General features: G+C 36.6%; 1 protein-coding gene across 1 annotated transcript in view; it reads right to left on the reverse strand.

Moving 5' to 3' along the window:
- LOC102808115 (neural cell adhesion molecule 2-like) overlaps positions 1 to 17,925 on the reverse strand; it is a 72,796-nt gene that overhangs the window by 23,217 nt on the left and 31,654 nt on the right. The window contains exons 4-6 of the mRNA XM_085499446.1: positions 16,253 to 16,390; positions 15,599 to 15,736; positions 4,594 to 4,746 (exon numbers count right to left, since the gene is read on the reverse strand). Coding sequence (XP_085355572.1) covers positions 4,594 to 4,746; positions 15,599 to 15,736; positions 16,253 to 16,390 — 429 coding nt within the window. The remainder of the gene's footprint in view (positions 1 to 4,593; positions 4,747 to 15,598; positions 15,737 to 16,252; positions 16,391 to 17,925) is intronic.

Genomic DNA, 17,925 nt, shown 5'->3' on the forward strand with positions numbered 1-17,925 from the left:
CTGGAAAGACAGTACATTGGGATGTATGGAAAGACTAGCCATGAGGACCTTGCACTGAAACTAAGCATTGCATCAATCAGTTGACTTTACTGGAAAGACAGTACATTGGGATGTATGGAAAGACTAGCCATGAGGACCTTGCACTGAAACTAAGCATTGCATCAATCAGTTGACTTTACTGGAAAGACAGTACATTGGGATGTATGGAAAGACTAGCCATGAGGACCTTGCACTGAAACTAAGCATTGCATCAATCAGTTGACTTTACTGGAAAGACAGTACATTGGGATGTATGAAAAGACTAGCCATGAGGACCTTGCACTGAAACTAAGCATTGCATCAATCAGTTGACTTTACTGGAAAGACAGTACATTGGGATGTATGGAAAGATTAGCCATGAGGACCTTGCACTGAAACTAAGCATTGCATCAATCAGTTGACTTTACTGGAAAGACAGTACATTGGGATGTATGGAAAGATTAGCCATGAGGACCTTGCACTGAAACTAAGCATTGCATCAATCAGTTGACTTTACTGGAAAGACAGTACATTGGGATGTATGGAAAGATTAGCCATGAGGACCTTGCACTGAAACTAAGCATTGCATCAATCAGTTGACTTTACTGGAAAGACAGTACATTGGGATGTATGGAAAGACTAGCCATGAGGACCTTGCACTGAAACTAAGCATTGCATCAATCAGTTGACTTTACTGGAAAGACAGTACATTGGGATGTATGGAAAGATTAGCCATGAGGACCTTGCACTGAAACTAAGCATTGCATCAATCAGTTGACTTTACTGGAAAGACAGTACATTGGGATGTATGGAAAGACTAGCCATGAGGACCTTGCACTGAAACTAAGCATTGCATCAATCAGTTGACTTTACTGGAAAGACAGTACATTGGGATGTATGGAAAGACTAGCCATGAGGACCTTGCACTGAAACTAAGCATTGCATCAATCAGTTGACTTTACTGGAAAGACAGTACATTGGGATGTATGGAAAGATTAGCCATGAGGACCTTGCACTGAAACTAAGCATTGCATCAATCAGTTGACTTTACTGGAAAGACAGTACATTGGGATGTATGGAAAGATTAGCCATGAGGACCTTGCACTGAAACTAAGCATTGCATCAATCAGTTGACTCTACTGGAAAGACAGTTCATTGGGATGTATGGAAAGATTAGCCATGAGGACCTTGCACTGAAACTAAGCATTGCATCAATCAGTTGACTTTACTGGAAAGACAGTACATTGGGATGTATGGAAAGACTAGCCATGAGGACCTTGCACTGAAACTAAGTATTGCATCAATCAGTTGACTTTACTGGAAAGACAGTACATTGGGATGTATGGAAAGACTAGCCATGAGGACCTTGCACTGAAACTAAGCATTGCATCAATCAGTTGACTTTACTGGAAAGACAGTACATTGGGATGTATGGAAAGACTAGCCATGAGGACCTTGCACTGAAACTAAGCATTGCATCAATCAGTTGACTTTACTGGAAAGACAGTACATTGGGATGTATGGAAAGACTAGCCATGAGGACCTTGCACTGAAACTAAGCATTGCATCAATCAGTTGACTTTACTGGAAAGACAGTACATTGGGATGTATGAAAAGACTAGCCATGAGGACCTTGCACTGAAACTAAGCATTGCATCAATCAGTTGACTTTACTGGAAAGACAGTACATTGGGATGTATGGAAAGATTAGCCATGAGGATCTTGCACTGAAACTAAGCATTGCATCAATCAGTTGACTTTACTGGAAAGACAGTACATTGGAATGTATGGAAAGACTAGCCATAAGAACCTTGCACTGAAACTAAGCATTGCATCAATCAGTTGACTTTACTGGAAAGACAGTACATTGGGATGTATGGAAAGACTAGCCATGAGGATCTTGCACTGAAACTAAGCATTGCATCAATCAGTTGACTTTACTGGAAAGACAGTACATTGGGATGTATGGAAAGACTAGCCATAAGAACCTTGCACTGAAACTAAGCATTGCATCAATCAGTTGACTTTACTGGAAAGACAGTACATTGGGATGTATGGAAAGACTAGCCATGAGGACCTTGCACTGAAACTAAGCATTGCATCAATCAGTTGACTTTACTGGAAAGACAGTACATTGGGATGTATGGAAAGACTAGCCATGAGGACCTTGCACTGAAACTAAGCATTGCATCAATCAGTTGACTTTACTGGAAAGACAGTACATTGGGATGTATGAAAAGACTAGCCATGAGGACCTTGCACTGAAACTAAGCATTGCATCAATCAGTTGACTTTACTGGAAAGACAGTACATTGGGATGTATGGAAAGATTAGCCATGAGGACCTTGCACTGAAACTAAGCATTGCATCAATCAGTTGACTTTACTGGAAAGACAGTACATTGGGATGTATGGAAAGATTAGCCATGAGGACCTTGCACTGAAACTAAGCATTGCATCAATCAGTTGACTTTACTGGAAAGACAGTACATTGGGATGTATGGAAAGACTAGCCATGAGGACCTTGCACTGAAACTAAGCATTGCATCAATCAGTTGACTTTACTGGAAAGACAGTACATTGGGATGTATGGAAAGACTAGCCATGAGGACCTTGCACTGAAACTAAGCATTGCATCAATCAGTTGACTTTACTGGAAAGACAGTACATTGGGATGTATGGAAAGACTAGCCATGAGGACCTTGCACTGAAACTAAGCATTGCATCAATCAGTTGACTTTACTGGAAAGACAGTACATTGGGATGTATGAAAAGACTAGCCATGAGGACCTTGCACTGAAACTAAGCATTGCATCAATCAGTTGACTTTACTGGAAAGACAGTACATTGGGATGTATGGAAAGATTAGCCATGAGGACCTTGCACTGAAACTAAGCATTGCATCAATCAGTTGACTTTACTGGAAAGACAGTACATTGGGATGTATGGAAAGATTAGCCATGAGGACCTTGCACTGAAACTAAGCATTGCATCAATCAGTTGACTTTACTGGAAAGACAGTACATTGGGATGTATGGAAAGATTAGCCATGAGGACCTTGCACTGAAACTAAGCATTGCATCAATCAGTTGACTTTACTGGAAAGACAGTACATTGGGATGTATGGAAAGACTAGCCATGAGGACCTTGCACTGAAACTAAGCATTGCATCAATCAGTTGACTTTACTGGAAAGACAGTACATTGGGATGTATGGAAAGACTAGCCATGAGGACCTTGCACTGAAACTAAGCATTGCATCAATCAGTTGACTTTACTGGAAAGGCAGTACATTGGGATGTATGAAAAGACTAGCCATGAGGACCTTGCACTGAAACTAAGCATTGCATCAATCAGTTGACTTTACTGGAAAGACAGTACATTGGGATGTATGGAAAGACTAGCCATGAGGACCTTGCACTGAAACTAAGCATTGCATCAATCAGTTGACTTTACTGGAAAGACAGTACATTGGGATGTATGGAAAGATTAGCCATGAGGATCTTGCACTGAAACTAAGCATTGCATCAATCAGTTGACTTTACTGGAAAGACAGTACATTGGAATGTATGGAAAGACTAGCCATAAGAACCTTGCACTGAAACTAAGCATTGCATCAATCAGTTGACTTTACTGGAAAGACAGTACATTGGGATGTATGGAAAGACTAGCCATGAGGATCTTGCACTGAAACTAAGCATTGCATCAATCAGTTGACTTTACTGGAAAGACAGTACATTGGGATGTATGGAAAGACTAGCCATAAGAACCTTGCACTGAAACTAAGCATTGCATCAATCAGTTGACTTTACTGGAAAGACAGTACATTGGGATGTATGGAAAGACTAGCCATGAGGACCTTGCACTGAAACTAAGCATTGCATCAATCAGTTGACTTTACTGGAAAGACAGTACATTGGGATGTATGGAAAGACTAGCCATGAGGACCTTGCACTGAAACTAAGCATTGCATCAATCAGTTGACTTTACTGGAAAGACAGTACATTGGGATGTATGGAAAGACTAGCCATGAGGACCTTGCACTGAAACTAAGCATTGCATCAATCAGTTGACTCTACTGGAAAGACAGTACATTGGGATGTATGGAAAGATTAGCCATGAGGACCTTGCACTGAAACTAAGCATTGCATCAATCAGTTGACTTTACTGGAAAGACAGTACATTGGGATGTATGGAAAGACTAGCCATGAGGACCTTGCACTGAAAGTAAGCATTACATCAATCAGTTGACTTTACTGGAAAGACAGTACATTGGGATGTATGGAAAGACTAGCCATGAGGACCTTGCACTGAAACTAAGCATTGCATCAATCAGTTGACTTTACTGGAAAGACAGTACATTGGGATGTATGAAAAGACTAGCCATGAGGACCTTGCACTGAAACTAAGCATTGCATCAATCAGTTGACTTTACTGGAAAGACAGTACATTGGGATGTATGGAAAGACTAGCCATGAGAACCTTGCACTGAAACTAAGCAAGTACACATTAGGCACTGTTACAACTACATGTAGATATTTCATCGCTGATATTGATTATTATATTGGAATACTTACCAATGAAATATTTTTCATCGTCTGTCAGTTCCTCGCCTTGGAAGAGCCATGTTAATGTTGGTTCTGGTGTCCCCTTTGCATTGCAATAGAGGTTGACAGAGGAATACTCTATTCCACTCTTGTTCTCAGGAACCTGGAAAAATTCTGGCATTTCTGAAAAAAAATATTATCAGTTTTCACTGTAATTTGAATTATTCTTAAATCCACACCAAATTTTAATTTTGCATGCAGCATATTTTGAGAAATGTATCAAAACACTTGTAATTAAAAATCTTCAGTCGAAATGGAGCTCAAAAAATCAGCTTGTTGGCTGCTGGGGGGGGGGGTCTTCAAGAGACTTAACCTTTTCACCACCAGACTTCCTTGCCAAAATCTTTCTGCACTTTTTTCTTATATTCTTTAATATATCTGGAAATGAACCCTAATTTTGGAGCCAACAAACAAAATTTGAGTCAATTTTCAGTTTTTACTCAAAAGTTTTAGCTATTTTTGTCCCAATCTTCTGATGGAAACTATAAACGGGACTATTTTGTGAATTTTTGATGAAAGAGGAAACTGGTGGTCAAAAGGTTAAGAGACAAAAACAAAAATATGAAGATCTATGATTACCTTTGTTTTTAGACTTATTTTATTCATAGAAAGTGAATTTCAAATTACAAATTTCAAAACTTTTATAAGATGTGGTCAAGAAGATAATGGAAGGATATGACAGCTGTTTTCAAGATCACTATCTCAATATACAATTCTCTGTTGCATCCATAATAAGCCATTGAATTAGCACAACAAGTTGCATCACAGTAAAGCTTTGTGCGCCAGTAGCCTGTAATATCGGCTTAAACCGCACAATGTTGATATACTGCAAATAAATTAATTTTTTTGAGAGGCAATATTGAAAATATCAAAATTTTGACAACACAAAGAGTTACATTTTTTATCATGAATATATTAGCTCTAAAAACGCTGATATTTATGATATAGTAGTCAAAAAGTAACAGTACGAATAGATCCATGTATAGATGTGTTGTCATGTTGGGATCCTTGCAGTCTGTTTATATCATTGCTTGATGGTAGTGGCACGGGCTTTATTTGCATATGTATCATTTGTTTTGAATTACTCTGAAGTGCTCTGCTGATTTCCATATAAAGGATTGATTTGAACTTTACCACAATATCTAGTGAATACACTATAAATTATTATGAACTGTCAATGTCACGACATGTGAATAAATTGTTTTTGACTGGATACTATTTATTAGATGTTATGCTTGGTTAGTACTACATAGTCCAAGTCATGCCATGTATACAGATAGTATTGTAATACTTATATTACAAACGCATATACCAAACAAGATATGATGTGGGTTTATCAATGTTATTTTTGAGAATGGTAGTTTCTCTATCAGAAAGGTCATACATGTGAAAGCTAATTATGTGTTTTAATGGGATTCTTAGTGCAGCAGATTTAATAAGGCTAGGGAAATAAATGAAAATAAGGGAACAAGTTTATTACTTAAAGTGCGGTAGTCGTCGCGCTGCGCATGTGCGAGATATTTGGGTCTCATATAAACAAATATGGCGACTTTGACTGTTGCGCAGATCAACAAATATGAACTGAGATGTTTCCACGCTTTAAGGTAGCGGGACTATTATTTGCATACTTTTTTTCATCTTCTAATTGGGACCAAACGACTACAAATAGACCCAGGAAAGTATATATTTTTGGAATCGCCAGACTTCAAGCTTTTCAAAGGTGTGTTTGTCATGCTCGTATCTGCATTCTACGGTGAGTTACTTAATCAAAAGTGAAAAATTACTTTTTTTGTAAAAAAAATAATTACGCATTTTTGCTGGTGATAATAAGTTTTGTTTTCGCTTTTCCTAGTTGTTCAATAGTCTGGTAAATTGAATGTGTCTGATCAGTTTTATTCAAGCAACGCGTTTTGAAAAATAGTGTCCTGAATTTTAATTTCTGTTTTAGTCCCATTGACCGCAACTCAAACCACAACACATTGGTAAATAATCCATGAAATAGTTTATCTGGACACATTCAAGTTCCTCTCATTGTCACCTTAAAGCTGTGAAAATTTGGTGTTAATCCAACGACAATAAGTATACGTTATTTTTTGTTAAAGACCTTGTATTTTGAAAAACATGAACTCCTAGAAAACGTCGATGAAGTTACAGCAACGATTTTCAAGCTTGTTTATCTGCACAAACGATTTGTTTTCCCATCAAGGTCTGTTTTAACATGTGTAGGGGCATCCTAATGTGTAAGGCTATTGTAAACCAATAAAAATTAAAGGAATGGGATAGCTAAAGTTCGATAAAACGGCAGATGAAAACACTAAAATCAATGATTTTTTTCAGTGGCTGTGTGACCTTGTGTCTGACACATTCGTATGCAAATGACTAATCTGTGAAATAAACAGGGGCGGAGACAAACCACTCAAATGTTTGGAAACACTCATTGTGTGTCAGATAGCTACTGATAACACATCCTAACATTGCTTTGTCTTGAGTTAATCTTTGAAACTTATAGGCACACAAATTAAACATGTGTTGTTGATTTTAGAAAACACTACTGAAGCTGCCTTGCTTCCCTTCAGAAAATCTACATTTTAACCAACTTACATGACATTCTAGGTTACGTTGAGTTTGTCAGATGAAAGTTTATAGTGCATTTCATCAATTAATAAATAAATGTGAAAATCAGAATTTTCAACACAAATAATAGTCTCGCTACCTTAATTAGATAATTTTTCATGTTATTCGAAAGTATTTAGGAGTCACCGTCGGTAATCAGTGCATATCGCGCCCAGGTTAAACCTCATACTTGTGATTACATTTGAAGAGTGCATTGGATTATGGGAAATCAACACAAATGTCACACATACACAGCGCGACGACTACCGCGCTTTAACAAGTATTGGGCGCAATTTGATTTCTCCTGGCTGGCACATGTAAGGTAGACATGCTTTCACACAAGATTATTATATTGCCTAAAAAACATTCAATTAGTGGTATGCTAATGACATGCAAATTGACCATAATGATTTTGTATGACAATGTATGAGGGCTAGTGAGTGCTACTAATAAAATAAATATGTTTTGCAATAATATAATGTTATTGTATCATATGACAAATCTATCAACACATGTGCCTCCAATGAATCATAAATATCAGTTTGAATTGTACATGTCAAGATTACTGTAAAATAATTTATTACATTTATTTATTATGGGATTAGAGTTATAGTTTTCTTTTGTGAAAGGAAATTAATGTAATGCCATTGATACAGTTAAGGGCACAAAGCTTGGAATTTGTTTATAAACGTATTAATAAAATTTGTAAAAATCAGCTTTCATGAATATTTAATCATGATTGACTCAAAAGCTGAACATTGTCTACCCATAATGCACCTGCATGTACAATAGCATCTGTGAACACCCACATATTAAAAACAAGGTGTTTGCTGAGTGGATGATAATTGTTTTTACATTAATTAAAACTAAAAAAAGCAAAACAAAAAACAACAGATGGATGTGAGAATGTTATATGAATTGTGTGTATGTAGATGTTTTTGTTTTCTATTTACTACTGCATATTCTATATGTTGGTGTACATGTATTAACATTTCTTGAACAATTTTCAAATTATTCTTTTCGTCATTACCCCGACTTGGTTGTATTTTCTTGCCATTTTTTGCATTATTGTAATAACAAACTCTCCAATGGGTAGATTCTAACACATGACAAGACAGTATAATCAACAACTACTAAATCAGTCTATGCTGCATGCTGGCTTATGCTATGCGTTTCACTGGGACTAGATTACACTGGCAAAGGCTGGACTTCTTTTTTATTTTGTGAAAAAAAATGGTGAATGTTTTTAGCACAATCATGAAAGGAATATTTCTTTTGCAGTCACATGGTTTTAAAATGAAGTTTATGCGAACTAAACATGACCTTTTATGAGAAAACCATTTTTTCCACAAAAGCCAAAAAGAAGTTAAGACTTTGCCAGCCTAGGACTAGATTAGTTTCACTATTATGTATTTTGTTTTGAATTTGCAAATATTTGGTCTTATTATGATAAACAAATCATTCATTTATCACACATTTATTATTTTTTTAATATTTGATGTAGTCTGTTTGTATAATGTGTTTTTCTTTTTTGTGCATCCAAAGAAATGACCCTTCAAAAACTTTCATTGTTTTCCCCTCCTTGTATCAGTGATTATGTTAACTTTTTTTCGTAAAAACATACATTTTAGCAGTTTGTAATAAGAAGAAAATTAACTCAAGCCATTAGACTATTAGAAAATTTTGAAGGTTGAATTTAAAAACAAAAAGTTCAGAGAAAATTATGAAATAAAAATTATATTTACCAAAAAAAATTACAGTTTGTTAAAAAAGAGAAGCTACAAGAGGAAAAGGTAAGGAAAAATAATTCGTACAGTATTTGTAAGTTCCTCCTCAAGAATACTATGTTCAACCCCTAATACTCACGGTAGTCAGTGGTAGTGGTTACCAGAAAGTAACTTTTCAAATTAAATATTTGCTTATATTGGAAATAGTGTAGACTAGGTGCAGTGTATGAGTTTTTAAAAGATGATTAAGTGTAGAGAGCAATTTACTTGACTTGCTAGCTAAGTCATGGGATGAGAATTATTTTTAATGGTTGCATTGACCAAATGTTTCCCAAGAATGCTGTTTATATCTCCCTTTATAAGTGAATATTTGACCACCAACCGACAGCACCGCCCTCAAACAGATATTCCTCAAATGTATATCCGATTGATAGGGTCCCTTTCGTGGAGTAAACCCCCTCCATATTTCCTAATACTGGACAATTTTTTTCCCTTTGTTTTTTTTCCTTAAATTCTTCCTCTGGGTATAAAAACAATGTGACACTTAATATTCTTTTGAAAACTCCCTGTCCACAAAATAATTTCCTTCAAAACATGTTTTGAGGGAACCGTTCCCTGATGGACTACATATGTCTACCACACTTTTAGCACAATATGATTCAGACTCCCAGGATTGAACTTACAGAAAACCGTGGCTTCGTTCGAGAAAAGAGAATTTTATTATCATGAATTTTATGTTGAGCAATTTTCTGTCTTTCTGTCGGAACAATCAAAACAGTTTCATAGATACTCATTTACTAAAGAGTAAATATTATCCTCTATCCAGACAGTCTGACTCCATCTAATAAATAGAATGGGTAAGTTAAATCAAGCCTATCCACATTAATTAATAAACATATCCTTAGTCATTCCATTAGCTTTTGTTATATGTTTTGTTTGTTAAACTTTATATATAGAACGCACGTTTTCCGTATGCATGAGTGGGAATCGCCCGGAATGCGTCGCCTAAATTGAACTAAATCAATGAACCAGTGTTTCGTTACTATTCTCGTAAAATTACACTTTTTGTAAAATTGCGATAGAGTCTCGACGTCCTGGCTGGCAACTGAAAACAGTATTTATAGTCCAGTGTTACTGTTTTTATATGAGGATACAACGCTTATTTTTATAGTTCTACTAATTCTGAGTTAAAGGGCCGTGGTCGTCGAGCAGTGCGTGTTCGAATTTCGTGTAAACAAACAATGTATTTTACCTGCGTTTTATACGTCGATGTGAGTCCCATATCCCACTCACCGCCCTTTAAAGATGTTCAAACCGAGATTCTACGTAATTTACATTATACTTTCATTATCATAAGTTCATGCTAATGCATTATGACAAAAAAGTTGATTGGATATTTTCGAGAAACAAGGGTCTGAATGACAAGATTGCTTTTTATATTTATAGTAAAAGTAATTCATAAACACTTTCGGAAAAATTACATATGTGATTTTCTGTTGTGATGATTATTTCTCCATTATATACGATGGGAAGTAATTTCCCACAATCCACTGCGCATGTTCCGAGTAGTGTATACATTTGAATTCGATTTGGACGATCTTACTAGTAATATTAGACTTCTTGTACCGAATGTACATATGCGTGAATGTAATTAGGAACACCGTTACACGTGATGAATACTTTAACATCATACCCCGGAGCATGTACATTACAGTAAAGATAAAAAATGTAAAATTGAAATTTGTACGCTATTTTTGAGTCGCCACAGTTTGATGTGGGACCCACGCGACGTAGACAACGTGAGTTAAATACATTTGTTTTACACAATATTCGAACAAGAGGACTCTGTTACTTTACGTTACATATTTTATGTGTTACTAAGAGAATTTACGTCACATGTATTCCACTCATAAGGGAAATGGTGGAAATTACAACTGCTCATATATCATATTTTTGTCGGCCTAAAATAATGCATGTCATAAAATTGTGTATCCACTATATGTATATCCGTATTGTCGTTTTAATGACTAAAACAAGATATAACTCACTATAAAATTATGATGCAGTTCCTGTCAATGTTGTACTCCCTCGGTCCTGTGTATATCTAGCGCTAAGCCCTGTGTGGCCAACTCATAACGTATTATTACTTTTTAAATATATAACTTGTTATTTGTGTTTTAAAATACATGTTTCATGACATGTGATACTAAATTACTTGTGTATTATTTTGGGGAAGTAAATATATAATTATTATTAAACCATCAAACTCATGTATTACATCATATTTAAAATTTGTTACCGTTATCAATTTTTTTTTTTTGAGCATTCAAAATGAATTCTATTCAACTAGCTTTCAGCGTACCGCGGTTTGGGGGGGGGGGCAATATTCCATTATATAGTCAGGTGTAACTAATTATCCAGGCTTACGTTGATCGCGATACCCCCCCCCCCGTTCAGTATACATTTTGTCATCCTCCTCTTGTATGTAATATGGCATATGGCAAATGAGAACGTGTCGTCCTTATTCTCCGAAAAAATGTACAACTAGTGTATGCTATTATGTTCTATCATAGCGTAGTAAGAACCAGTGGCGCTGACGTGAGTGTTTGAACTGATTCCGGCTTTACCACTAATTAAACTGATCCTTTTACGAGAATGCTGGCAACCAGGGACACTTGCAGAAGATAATTGGTTTCTACCTAAATTCATTCGACACAATTAATGACACAAAGCACTTTGAAGTTTTTTTTCTAATTATAACGAACACGAGCAAAGACACTTACAAAACCAGGTATTTTTATTTTAATATATGTGTCCGCATACTTGTACTATGTAATTTGTCAACACTGTGCAACTCATTATGGTGCGAATATACTTCGATACGGCCGTATTAAAAATATGCGCTATGTGGCGTGTCGTTATCATAAGAAATCTTTCTATCCAAAAAAAAAAAAAAAAACATACTGGAACAAAAATGCAAAAAACATAGCAGTTTACTAATTCATGATCGTTATTTAAAAAAAAAGAAAAAAAAACATTTCGGATTTCATTATTATTTTTAATTGCCAATCCATGTTATTGTAGGTAGCGTAATTTTGTAGATACGATCAATTAGTGTTGTATTTTGAAAGGAGTCTAACGATCGTTTTATGGGATGACATTTATTGGAATCCCATTAATACACAGTACAATGCATTAATAAAATCAGGATCATCAAAATTTCATCTTTGATAAAACGCACTTCGTGAATACTGTAATCTGTGATTGATTTTTGTTATTAGCGGTGTCTTAGCTCTCAAAGAAGTCAGGTGGCGTCACAGATTTTGCATCACGGCCAGGCTAGATATATATTTAGTGGTTATGGTGGTGATGAAGAAATAAGAGATTCAAGACTTATAGGGTAGTACTTTCCGAAATATATTAACAAACTATTGTCTGGCAAAATAATAAATATGATCATTTTATTTTATCGTGTTGTGTTGTATTGTGTCAACTGATATTAGTGTGTTATAAATGGTGGCTGTCACGTGGTGATCAAAATGTGTTCACCTGACATCATCTTGACTGCATTCTCAAGAGCGAACATCCGGGCATTGTCGGCGCCTGGCAACACAAATCGGTGACATCAACGGTCGAAAACACACTTTGGGATAGTTTTTGAGACCCTACTGGACTGGATATATCAATTCTGTTTTTCGGGATTGTTTCATAGTTGATTTTGTAATTTTTTCTCGTAGCTCCACGAACACCTCCGGGTTTATGTATCATTCTTTTACTGATTTCCCCACGTTTTTGTAATGTATTTTCTATGTACTCTGGCTTTCTTCCATTGCCCCAATGTGACTTCTGTTTAATGATCGACGGTTGGATATTTTAAAAGTAAGTTTATGTTATTTTTCATAATTTGTGTATGTCTAGATAGAACTATTAGCTTTCTTTAATATTGTTGATTTTGATTCAACATATGGTGATCTGAATAAATATGAAGCAAAGTAATGCACGTGCACCATCTACTGTGAGAATCGATAATTTGAACTCGTGACATCTGAAGACAAAATCAATATTACTGAAAATATATTGATGTACTTGGCTTATACCAAACGATGTAATTGGTTTGGTTGTTATAAGATGTCATCTCATTATAGCTACAGATAAACATCAAAGTGTAATGTCAAAGTCGTGAGATAAGCTAATGGCAATGGATACAAGTACTAATGTCACAATTAATAGCGTCTATCACTAAGGTCCTTGTGAGATGCCACTGATATACTCTGTTGTACAACTGTACGCCGAGATAATGGGTCATTATCAATATATATGCAATGAAAGGTTTTACTGGGAAACGTTAATGGGTCCACATTCCTGTTCCTATTAAATACTTGTATAGTATCGTATTTGGGCGTGTTCGTGGCACTGTATGTGAATTATACTCACCGGGGGATACTGAGTGTAATTTGGTGCAGTGTAGTGCAGTGTACTTAAAGCACGGTGGTCGTCGCGCAGCACGTGTTCGAATTTCATGTCAATAAATGTATTTTACACGCGTTGTACACGTCGCTATGAGTCTCATATCGAACAGGACGCGGCGCGACGACTGTCACCCTTTAAAACAATCTTTGAAAGCTGCTAGGACTGATAATATTGAATTATCTTAAATAATACACTAGTTCTTTTCTTATGTTAATTATTGTAATACTGTGTGGTGTCAGTGTAGTAGGAATAATATTTCACATTTACATAAATCCATCGTGTAGTGAAGGGCAATGCTAATATAATTTATCTGGTTTGTAATAAAGGACCTGTCCCATGAATAAATGTAACATAACACAATCAGTCGTAGTTACCGCTGCGCAGAACGCTATTATAGGTGAGGTGTAATAACCGAACGTGTTGTATACCGTACATTTATGTTTAAGATGATTTAAATCCTGCAATTGTATGTCACATTAAGAGAACCCCATCAAGAAAGCACTTTCCAAACAATATTGCTTCAGCGTGATAATATCTTGTTTTAAGTTGTTTTCTTTTCTAGAATTAAGAACGACGGATATAGCGAGTTCAAATATGATGACAAATAGACATAGAAAACATTGGTATCGTCTCTAGAATATAAAATGTAATCTTTATTGCGTAGATTGCATTTGGAGTGTGTCAAGCACTCAATGACATTATGTAGTGCTCTTGTGGTTATAACATACTTACGAGTCCCAGAATACACTCAAATTAAACAAACGAAATGAAAGGTATGTGCGATCCAAAATTCCCTAAACAAAACTTGGGTCCATTAAATCACGAAAATCCCACAGGCAACAGTGAATAACACGAAAAGCAAAGTTATTAGATGAATTGGTTTGTGTAATTTCTAAACTTAAATAGTTTATCATCACAGGAGTTGACTGGTGCTGACATTAATGGAACAGTTGGACAGCTGGGTATTCAATCTAAATATGTCAGTCCGCCGTTTTAAAACCAGAAAACTTCACCCACAAAACTAATGCTTGGTTATTCATGTGTATCACAAAACGGTTTGAAATACAAACCATCGTTTGCAAAATAGTTTCTACGAGTACATCAAATGAAATTATGTTAATTGGATGAAAATAAATTAAAAGTGTTTTGCGTCCTTTTTTGAGGTCTAAATGTTTTGAGTTTGGACAGTGCAGAGAAAACTGATAGCAGAAGAAAACAGGAGATGCTGTGTTTTTAGAGCTACGGGCGTTATCTCTGTGGATATATATACGTTAATGATATCTAGAAAAGGAAGTGATTTCCAGTAGATATGAAATGTCATCTATTCTCAATTATAATTTGAAAAGTGCCTTTAGAAGTTATATTGTGATTGATATAAGCTATTACAGAACAAAATGTATGCTTTATCGTGGGACAGCAGGTTGATCAAAATTTAATCAATCTGCCGTTCATAGTCATGGGTGACTTACTAAAAAAGTCACGCATATGTTCGAGACATGTGTATAAAACACATTCCAATGGTAATTTACATTTTAATAAGATAAACTAAGTGCAGAATTCACCTTAAAGTTTGTAAATTACCAATATCAAAATTCTATATGTTATATACTGCACAACAACCATATGGGTAAATTGTTATAACACATATGAACACATCAATGGACTAGTGTCAGAACACCGGGACTCTTCATGTGTCCGACTAGTGCATGTAGACCAAAGCAACGTTTACAATAATGTTATTTTGCCTGCTAATTCTTAATGAGATGAATATATAGTTAACAAGAAAAGGTACAAACTAGAATGAACAAAAAAGTTGGATTTAGCAGAAGCCATTTATCAGCGAAAATAGCGAACTTGAATGCCAGTGAATAATTGGTGATCTTACAATGGCTAGAATTAACTTGTGGGTGGGAAGTCCCATTCAGAAATCGTCCAGCAGGTACACCACAATATATTGGACATGTGTATGAAGAAATTCAGTGCATTTTCAAATGATAGCTGTACATCACGGCGTTTCTCCACCGGCCAATAAACGTGACCTGTCGCTTATATATGCATCGCGCGTCTATTGTTCTAACCAATCACAGTAATGCGTTCAAATATATGACTGTGTGTCAAAAGGTACACACATGCATATAAATATATATATACTATATATAACTCACCATAGACCTTTACATCAATATCTTTACTTTCCACGGCGCCGGTTTTCTTCACTCTAGCACGGCATGTATATGTGCCAGCGTCATGGAGGGCCACGTCATTAACAACCAAGCCACCGTCAACAATTGAATAATCTTCATCTGAATATAAACAAGAAATGAATTATTGTATATTTCTGTATTTCCGAAAGAAAATGACAGTACCAGGTACGTTTGTTGGGCGACCCAAGACCCTTGGGGCTAAATAAATGTATGCTATAGACATTATGAGCAGTCAATATGTGATTACTTGTGTTTGACATATATGGTAATATTCATATTGTTAAGTAGGTGATATGCGATTGCCATATGCATTTGTATAATGGCATAAATGTGGGTGTAAGGATTTATGATATATCACCCTGTATGGTAATATATACAATAATTTATGGTACATGTATGTGATTGCCGTATAAGGTGATAGAAGATTACCGTATATGGTCATATACAAATTGCTTTTTACCATATTTAAAAAATTAAGATTACCATGTATGGTAATAAGTGATTGCCGTATATGGCAATATGAGGTTATGTGTGATTGTCGTGTATGGTGATATGAGCTTACCATATATGGTGAGATGTGATTTTCATATAATGTGATATGCAGATTATACTCACTGTCATTTATATGCATAATGTGGTTGAATTTCCAGTGTATCGTTGGAGTTGGATTCCCCGTCACTTCACATGATATGAAGCCTTCCTGTCCCCTCGTTAGGAATTGTGGTGAAGGTACTTCCACAAACTCAATTGGTTCTGAAGAAAGTTAAAAGATAAACAAAAAATGTGTATTTCTCGTGAACATTGTATCAGCAATATTCCCGACCGCAGAGTGATGTGACACTTTTCCACTTCAAATCTATGAGATTTCACACTCCGAGGACAGCGTTGTGAAGCTCGTACGTGAAACACGAATGGTTATGCACTTTAAACTGTGGCACTGTTATGAATTCCAATTTTCGAATAGATACAAATATTTGTTTACACTGTTTGGGAAAGATGTGGTCTGAACAGAGAATTGACAAGATTACATAGCGGTATCAGGTCTCATTACTTTTACAGACATCAATGTATGAGTTTCCGTTGATTTGGGCCTGCATTACCGTGTTAGGCATCTTAACGATACAGTTCGAAACATGTATATATAACGCTTACTGTCATGTCGAATAAAAATCAGCCTTGCGGAAAATTCACACAGATGAAAATATTATTCAAATACATGTATATAAATTCTCAGCACATATGTCACGCAGACCTTCAATTTGTGTAACAAATCCCAACGGAACCATACGCACACTTCAGAAGTACAAATATGCTAAGTTATTTAGATGGAATGACACGAACAGAGACGAAAACACTAGGTTGCTGATTTGGGATGACACGAACAGAGACGGAGGCACTAGGTTGCTGATTTGGGATGACACGAACAGAGACGGAGGCACTAGGTTGCTGATTTGGGATGACACGAACAGAGACGGGGGCACTATGTTGCTGATTTGAGATGACACGAACAGAGACGGAGGCACTAGGTTGCTGATTTGGGATGACACGAACAGAGACGGAGGCACTAGGTTGCTGATTTGGGATGACACGAACAGAGACGGGGGCACTATGTTGCTGATTTGGGATGACACGAACAGAGACGGAGGCACTAGGTTGCTGATTTGGGATGACACGAACAGAGACGGAGGCACTAGGTTGCTGACTTGGGATGACACGAACAGAGACGGAGGCACTAGGTTGCTGATTTGGGATGACACGAACAGAGACGGAGGCACTAGGTTGCTGATTTGGGATGACACGAACAGAGACGGAGGCACTAGGTTGCTAATTTGGGATGACACGAACAGAGACGGAGGCACTAGGTTGCTGATTTGGGATGACACGAACAGAGACGGGGGCACTATGTTGCTGATTTGGGATGACACGAACAGAGACGGAGGCACGAGGTTGCTGATTTGGGATGACACGAACAGAGACGGGCACGAGGTTGCTGACTTGGGATGACACGGACAGAGACGAAAGCACTAGGTTGCTGATTTGGGATGACAAGAAAAGAGACGGTCACGAGGTTGCTGATTTAGGATGACAGGGACAGAAACGTGGGCACTGGGTTGCTGACTTGGGATGACACGGACATAAACGTGGGCACTGGGTTGCTGACTTGGGATGACACGGACAGACACGGAGGCATTATAGACACAGTTGATATTTTAGTATACTACATTATAGGCCCAGTTGATATTTTAGTATACTCCATTATAGACCCAGGTGTTATTTTAGTATACTCC

Source organism: Saccoglossus kowalevskii, chromosome 5 (genome assembly GCF_978046115.1).
Source record: "Saccoglossus kowalevskii chromosome 5, keSacKowa6.1, whole genome shotgun sequence".
NCBI lineage: Eukaryota > Metazoa > Hemichordata > Enteropneusta > Harrimaniidae > Saccoglossus > Saccoglossus kowalevskii.